Below are 8806 nucleotides of genomic sequence, written 5' to 3' on the forward strand. Positions count from 1 at the left end.
CTCAGCTGCTAACCAAAAGGTAGGCAGTTCGAACCCACCAGCTTCTCCATGGGAGAAAGATGTGGCAGTCTGCTTCCATAAAGATTACAGCTTTGGAAACCCTATGGACTCTGTCCTACAGGGTGGCTATGAGTTGGAATCAACTCAACAGTACACAAGAATAACAAGACCAAAATAATAACCAGGATAAGTCAGCTTCCCTGTAAGTGTGTGAAAAACTAGGAGACCATGCCTAGAATAGTCCATAGATGGCTTATAGGAGGGGGCCTGGAGGAGCAGCTGGCAGACACTGACTGGGTCCTCTCTACGGGATGGTAGACTATGTGGGCCACTAGGCGCCCAGGCAGAGAGTCAGCCAAAAACTCTTGCTTCCACAGTGATCTGATTCCAGAATCACAGCAGTGACAATAGCTCAGACATGGGGCATACTCTGCCCAAAGCTCTAAAATTAGAACATAATGCTTAAAGCTGGCAGTTACATTCCCCTAAATCAATTTTGAATTCTAGGAAAAATACTCCTAAGAGGATTCTGCCCTGCCACTGACCACCGTCATGGGTTTAATTGGCACTATGGGCCTATGCCAATGTACCCGAGGGTTCTTGTGACTTTCATAGTTTAGGACTCCCCAGTTTCTTGAGATATGCTGCCCAAGAGACAGGGTTCTACTTACTTAAAAATTCTACTAAATCAGAAATCCTTTTTATTCAATCACTCTTGATTTTTGTTCAAGTGTCTGTAAATCTTCGTCTACTTTCTTTCACTAGGGAAGTCCAAGTTAATGATCGTGATTAACTTTATTTATTTATTTTTAATTTGGTGGCTGGAACTTTGCAAGGCTCCCGAGTCACCCTTCTGAAGAACACTGCCCAAACTAAGTGCTATGAGGAAGAGCAGGAGAATGAAGGTGTAGAAACTCATGAAAATCAATAGAAATCTTTCTTCTTTTTTAACTATAATCCTGATTTTAGCATTTTTTTCTCCCTCATGTTATTTGATTTCTCTAAATATCGTATAAAGAAACACATGTATGCAGGAAAGTGGACATGGATAACTGAGGGTTCTTATTTAGAATCTGTTATAACAAAGGATTTTTTCAAGAGGTGTCTCAGCAAGATAGAAACACTCATTTGAACCATGAACATTCACTATGCCACTCTGGCAGAACTGCCATCAGAATCCCAGGTAAAACCTTGTTAAACCAATTAACTAGCTACCCAAATCTAAGCCGAAGATGTACCCGAGCCAAGCAAATGAGAGTCCTTGCATGTTCCATCTGCACAAGTGCTAGGTGGCTTCAATTTAGGTCAGAGAAGCCTTTGCACCACTACAGGTGTACATGGGGAGATATAAGAGATGGGAAGAAAGACAAAAATATCCCAACATATGGGTAGGGATGGAACTAACAGATGGGACCATCTTAGTTCTAGAAAAGCAGATTGGGGAAGAGGAAGACATCTGAACCAAATTCAAGGATGTGGTGTAAAATTATGCCATAACTGTTGGATATTGAGACCATGAACAATTCTTGTTTTATTCTTATTCTTCTGTATCTTTGGGAAAGATGAGAAGGAAAAAACCATATCATATGCATGGAATGATTTCAGAGAAGGACATACTCCTTCCACTGCCATCCTAAAGGCAGCTATACAAGGAGCTTGTCACCAAAGCATTTAAAATTCCACCATAAATTCCAATCTCGAATTTCACCACTGTAATCAACTCAAAAGAGGCAACTCTTCTCTGGGAATTTTACCAACAGAGTAAAAGATTACTTTATCCATTCTTTCCTAATAAGACAGAAAACTGTTACTATAGTGGAGAGAGCCCCTGGATGTGAAAGAGTGGTACCTGCTAAGAGTAGAGAGGTGAGGAGGTGAGAGGAACCAGTTTGAGAAATCTGTCTGGTTCACAGTCTAGCCAAAGTCAAGCCTTGGAAAAGATGTCCTCCCACTGTTTTTAAAATCTGTGATTATCATGCATTAAAACCTCTAGCATAGGAAATGAATGGAGATTTTCCTTGGACTCATATAACCTTATACAGCTCAAAAACTCTATACAGATAGAGTTTTCTTTGAATTTATAGACAAGAAAATGAGACTAACTCAGAATTGATGGACCCACAGTCATACTGCCAGCTTAGTTGGCAGAACCAGAACTGAAACCCGGAGCTCCTGATACCTGGTTAAGTGTTTCCCATTAACCTGTCCTCATTCCTACTACCTGTATCATTTCACATCAGAGGAGGTCTTTGCATAGACATATGAGTCTAAGAGGGCAAGGATAGGTATATCTGGCCATGTATCTATTGGTATTAATAATGCCTAAGAGGATAGTATGTTTTATTGTTCCTTATTTCAAGGTAAAATAAAAAGAAAATACTTTCCCCAAAAGGGCTTGTTAGCTGGGCAGTCAAACTAGAGTTGTCATATTCCAGAACTAATTGTGATCTCTTCTAGAGGAGTCTACACCTAAAGGTAATATCCTGAAGATAGCCCAGCAGACTCTGGAACTTGGCCATACCTTTATCTGGAAAACTGAAAATGAAATGTAGAAGGTAGTGACTTCATCAAGGCTCTCCCTGGGAAAACTATGTCTGGACAGTGAGCAGGCTTTCCTCTTAAGGGTTCTTTCCATCCTCACACCCCTTGTTATTGCCACAACTCCCTGCTTGGCAGCCAAGACCTCATCAGAACCTCTACCTTGCTGTTACAATGGTTCTATGTATATTTAGAAGTTATAAAAAATGTCAGCCTGAATGTCAGTTCTAAGAAGGCACCCTGAAAAAAAAGGACATTCTTTGAAACTACTACTAATAATCATGCACTTAAAATAAAAAATAGAAAACAGTACCTGTCTCCTTAGGTCTCTTGTTTTCTTGGTCATCTTATCAATTGCAATGTTTAGAGGATCTCCTTTTTCTTTCCTTCCAGTCTATTAAGAAAAGATAAATAATTTCTGGTTTAGAAAATTAAATGATAGAGACATTAAAAGTTGAAAAAACAATTCAGGAACATACTTGAGCTGTAGTGTCTATCAAAAAAAAAAAAAGGTAAGGGATTATTTTCTATACACAGTGAACATGATTTTGTCACTAATGCTGCTTTTCTCCCAAATAAAGATAAAAATTGATGAAAATCAATACACTCAGGAAAGTTACAAACTATGTCCATATTCTACTCCATGCAAATTTATGTTTTCTTCCCGTTTCCAGAATTTTAGCTATTAAGCAAACACATAAAGGATGCTTTGTTTTTGCCTTCAAATACAAATGTTTTGTGCTTCTTTATTATGTAAGCACAACTCTATTGAATAGAAGATAATTGAGAAGAATAAAAACTAAATATAAATTTAAGGTAAATCAGCAGAATTTGGAATTTTATACCAATACATCATACACTGTATTGCAACTTCAGTGCCCACATCAAAAGAGATGCTTTACTGGAAAATACGGTGTTTCTAATCTCTGTTCTCTCAAGCAATGGGATGTTGAACATGGTAATAAGCAACCACAGCCTGAGGTCATGAGGAAAATTCCCCTTATGACTGAAACAGGCAGAGGTATAGGGAAAAAATAATCTTTAATAAATTTATTAGCAATTAATAAATTCACTAGGAAGTTTCACTAAATAAGTCCTTTTTTCCTCTATATTTTGGTGGCTGTCGAAAAAAATTAAAGTCAAACAAAACGCAATCTCCACTGTCTTTTAAGAACAACAATGATATTCTCAACAGATTTAAAAGAAAAAAAAACTTTACATAAATTTATGGATGCCATTATCTCCCTTTTAAGAGAAAAGTGTTTTCAAAAGCTTTGTCAAATCTATTAAAACATCTAAACTTTAATCAAGCACTCTGCAGATTGATTGACTTATAGTCCTAGTGGCAGACCTACTCATGCTCCACACCCAGTCTCTGCAAAATCATGAAGGTCGCCATAGCTACTTGTGAATGTGATAAAATGAGATCACAGGTCATTAGTTGAGCCTGATGGAATATCATGATTTGGAAATCCACAGGACCTTCCAACAAGTTTGCAAATGTTCTCTTTCAACAACAAACATCTGGGTATATAAACTTGATACATACACATCAGATCTACACAGCTGGGTTTAAAGCAATCCTTCTTCACAACTCCTGCTTAATCATTTTTTTTTTTTTTTCCTGAATATCTGCTACATAGACCTATAGTGTTTTCATTAAAGGTCAAAACCAGGGCATATAGGTGTGTGTTTTTAATCATCTAAAATCCCACAAATCTCCATCGTCCTTTCACAGACCCTAAACTCACTCACTGGTCATTTTCATCTATACACTGAGGCTGTAAGTAGAAAAGAGCTTAAAAGAATGTGACTAATATTTTACAACTTTGAAATAGCACACAAACAGCTCCGTGGAAACTAACATATATGGAGAAGTCATTGTACTGCTTTGTCATTGGAGAGGACGTGATGGAAGAGCAAGTGTGACTTCTGTGTTTAGAGGCCCTCTATATTTAGGTATGCCCCAAGCTCAGCAGCCAGAGGCTGTTTCTTTCCTCTTGCTTTTCTCCTTGCAAACAGGATATCTATTACAGAAATGAAAGGCACTTTTGTGGAGATGTGATCACCTTGCTAATTGGAACCCAAGACCCCCAAGTCCAGTGCTGTTTTCAATTCCATATATAAACCATCTTTCATCTAAAAGTATAGAATTTTGTGATTTTATAGTGTTTCACATATTTCTCTTGAAAAGCTATCAAACAAATTTCAGTTGGAGGTGTATTTCCTCCCTCACTTTTGTCCACAGACCTTGCATACCTTTCTTGGACCTGCCCCCACTTGCCTTCCTTATCTTGCCCTGCAGAAAATGAGAAAATGGAGGAGCCCTGGTGGCACAGTGGTTAAGTGTTCGGCTGCTAAACAAAAGGCTGGTGGTTCTAACCCACCAGCCTCTCAGCAGCCTGCTCTCATGAAGATGTACAGCCTTGGAAATCCTATGGGGCAGTTCTACTCTGTCCTATAGGGTAGCTATCAGATGGAATTGACTCGATGGCAATGGGTTTTTGGGTTTTGGGTTATGCTGACTCTGAGAACCACAGAATTCCTATGCCCTTTTCCATTTATGAGAGTAATAAAAACTTAGTTTAAAAACTAAAAGTTATGAATGTGGATTAAAATGTGGCTATGACAGAAGGCCATCACTCATCTGCCAATTGGTCGTACTGTGGTGGCTTGTGTATTACTATGATCCTGGAAGCTATGCTACCAATATTTCAAATACTAGCAGGGTCACCCATGGTGGACAGGTTCCAGCAGAGTTTCCAGACTAAGACAGACTAAAAGAAAGGCTTGGCGATCTACTTCCGAAAATCAGTCAATGAAAGCCCTATGGCTCACAACAGAATATTGTCAAACATAGTGTTGGAAGATGAGCCTCGTGAGTTGGAAGGCACTCAAAATACACAGTTCCCACAGCAATGGACTGATGATAACCAATAGTTGTGAAGACGGCACAGATCCGGGAAACGTTTCATTCTGTTGTACACGGGTTTGCCATGAGTGGGAGCCAACTCAATAGCAACTAACAGTAACGACATGACAAAAGGAGACAAGTCACTGAACTCTTCAATGTGAAAAAAAGAATTCCAGACAGTGTGAACGTACAAAATAATCACTGAGTGCCAGGCCCTGTGCCCAGTGCATCCTGCTGTTAGCATATCACTATGGCCATTTTATAAATGAGAAAATTGAGAGTAGAGTGGGGCTCCAGAGGAGGGTAAGACAAATGAGACATTTGCCTCAGTAGTGAAATTTAAGGGGGCACCAAAACAAGATAAAAAATATTTTAATGCAATATTAAAAAACAACAAAACTAATGCCAAAAAAAGAAAAAAAATCCATGGTGAACAAAATATCAAAATTTTAAATAAGGACAGGATCCTACAGTGCCAGGATTAGGGTGAAGAAAATGAGGTGAGTAATTTTAATGTCTAAAAATATTGTGATGTATTTATACTCTCTCTCTATTTACATATATATATAAAAATCTGAAATTCAAATTTAATGGATATACTGTATTTTTATGTGCTAAATCTGGCAACCCTGCCCAAAGGTAACTGAGATTATAACTGGGGTTATTACAGACACACGTGGGAAGACATGGTAGCCCCATTGTGAAGGTAACATGGGCACTCTGAATCCTCTGGCATCAATAAGCTATAATTGTAAAACGCATAACTCTAGATGTGAGGTATCCTGTTGGACACTGTGGTGAACACACAAAAAGTAAGAACCACACTCCTCTCCTTCAAGGAGTCCAGGTAACTAGACCAGAAAAGGAGGCTAATAACACGAACAGCAGTGCTAGAGAGACTAGCAGGCTAAAGGGCTAAATGAATTGTTTAAAAGAGGGAGAAGATGTAGCACCGGGAATTGAGGCAATCTCACAGAGTGAGGGCGGAAGTTAGCTGGACCTTGAGCCCTGGGCAAAATTGAATAGGGAGGAGGGGGCACTTGAAAGGTTGGAGCAGTGACAGAAAGAAAGGCACCAAGACAGGAAACTGAAAGGTGGGTCTTGGGAAGGTAGTTGAGTAGTATGGGCCAGCTTTTTCTCCATGATGTCAAGCAATCAGTGTGACTAGCTTTAGAGACATTATATTTTTAAGAGCTTCGTTATAGTGTGATTACTGCTGACTGCCTTTGATCTGTGAGCCCAGAGGATCTCTGGTGACATTGCATTCCATGTCACCGTCCTGTTGGGATTCTATTTGTGGAGTATTTGTGATCCTGGGTTTTTCCAGATTCCAAGTCTTTGGCTGAAGGCAATCCAGAAATGCAGTCAACTCAGGTACCATATTTATTCTCACTGTTTTGGGAGGCTGTGGAGTGTTAAAGCAAGGCCTAGAATTTACAAAAGTTGGGCCCTTTGGTCCTTTTTTAGCTCCGATTTCTTTTAATAAGTAAATGTTCAGGAAAAATGGTAGTAACCTCTCAGTGCTTGGATTTCTACTCATGAGCCATTGATCCACACTCTCCTGTGCCCCTTATGTCAGCATGTGGAAGTCATTTTATCAGCCTAAACTAGACAGAAAGCCAATCACAGAGAGAGAGACAGAGGGACAGAGAGAGAGAAGTCCTGCCTCCTCATGTCAGATCATCGTTATTAGGCTCTGTGGTCTTTGGCCAATGATTTGCCCCATTTGTTACGTCTGAGTTTTCTCATCAGCAGAGTGAATAGCATAATATATGCCCTCTCTTCTTCACAAAGTTTGCAAGAAAATCAATCATGATGTCAATGTGCTGGAAACAGCAAAAGGCATTAACAGTATTCAAGGTAATTAGGTAAGTACTTCTGCTATGCAAGGAATGAAAGAATTGATTTAGAATACATAGAAACTACTTTTGATCACCTGGACTTCTACTTTCTCCATTCAGGTAGATAATACATGAAAACCTTGCAAAAACTGGAATCTCTAAAGGAAAAGTTATTTCTCTTTAAGGAAACACAATAAAATCACCAAATCCTAGAATTTTAGAGGTGGAATATGGTTTAGACATAACAACCCTGGACTTGAAAACAACCCTGGACTTGGGGTCTTAGGGTCAGGTATTTTGGGCAGGCCATGCTAAATAGGCAAGTGGCCTGAGATATTTCCAAACGGTGAGAGAAGCGGGCAGAAACTCCAGCTCAATCTCTTTTACATAGTAGGTTCTTGGACATATTTGTTAAATAGCTAGGGATTTTGATCATCTTGAGTGAATTCTAACTCCCAGGAAGTCAACCAGAAGCCTCATCCAACTCTCCCTTCATGGCCTCAAGTTCTATTAAAAAACAACAACAAAGAAACTAACAATAGTTTAACAAACTAAGGTAAAAGGGGTCCTGAGATTTCATTTTGGCATGATCACCTAATAGTTTAACAAAAGTGTGCGGTCTTAAATCAATCTTCCTCTTAGTCTCGCCCTTGCTGAACAGAGGAGTCCCTGTATGGTGCAAATTGTTAATGCCCTTGCCTGCTAACTGAAAGTTTGGAGGTTCAAGTCCACCGAGAGGTATCTTAGAGGAAAGGCTTGGCGATCTACTTACGAAAAATAGCCATTAAAAACCCTATGGAGCCAGTTCTACTATAACACACATAGGGTCACCATGAGTTGGAGTCAACTCCACTGCAACTGGTTTGCTAAAGAGAAGGAAACGAAAAACGGTTATAACCACCCTCTTCCAACTACCTGTTGAACTGGGCAGCTTTCTAGACTCTAGTCTTATCAACTGTAGAAAGAAGAGACCAGAGATGACTTACTGAACCACAGAATATGGCAGCCAGAAAAACCATTGAGAACCTGTAACCGTGCTTCCTGTTACAGGGAAGCTCTTGTGGGATTGCAGAAGAGGCTGGACTTGGCAGTTAGTTGAGGCTTCCTCATCTCTAAGATGTGAATAAATGCTTGCTTCATGAGATTACTGTGAATATTAGAAGAGATAAGCCCTGTAACATGCTTAGCCCAGTACCTGAAGCAGCAGAGGTAACACAATAAATTTTAGTTATCTTTCCCTCTCCATCCCCTCCTGCCCTTCAAAAATGAGGACAGCAGGTCTAAAGACATGAAGTGTATTCTGATCACCTTGCTAATTGGAACCCAAGACCCCCAAGTCCAGTGCTGTTTTCAATTCCATATATAAACCATCTTTCATCTCTAAAAGTGTAGAATTTTGTGATTTTATAGTGTTTCATATATTTCTCTTGAAAAGCTATCAAACAAATTTCAGTTGGAGGTGTATTTCCTCCCTCACTTTTGTCCACAGACCTTGCATACCTTTCTTGGACCT

The 8806-nt window shown here is 39.4% G+C and overlaps 1 protein-coding gene across 6 annotated transcripts in view; it reads right to left on the reverse strand.

The window, feature by feature from the left end:
- The window catches only part of CTNNA2 (catenin alpha 2), a 1267087-nt gene that overhangs the window by 292166 nt on the left and 966115 nt on the right, over window positions 1-8806 (reverse strand). For 5 of the 6 annotated variants that reach the window (XM_004369147.1, XM_004369146.1, XM_012555844.1 and 2 more), the window contains one exon: window positions 2852-2932. In XM_004369147.1, coding sequence (XP_004369204.1) covers window positions 2852-2932 — 81 coding nt within the window. Of the gene's footprint in view, window positions 1-2851; window positions 2933-8265; window positions 8279-8806 lie in introns of all 6 variants that reach the window. The other variant, XM_023732391.1, reaches the window with a different exon arrangement.

The sequence above is a fragment of the Trichechus manatus genome, unplaced genomic scaffold, assembly GCF_000243295.1.
Source record: "Trichechus manatus latirostris isolate Lorelei unplaced genomic scaffold, TriManLat1.0 scaffold00004, whole genome shotgun sequence".
Classification (NCBI taxonomy): domain Eukaryota; kingdom Metazoa; phylum Chordata; class Mammalia; order Sirenia; family Trichechidae; genus Trichechus; species Trichechus manatus.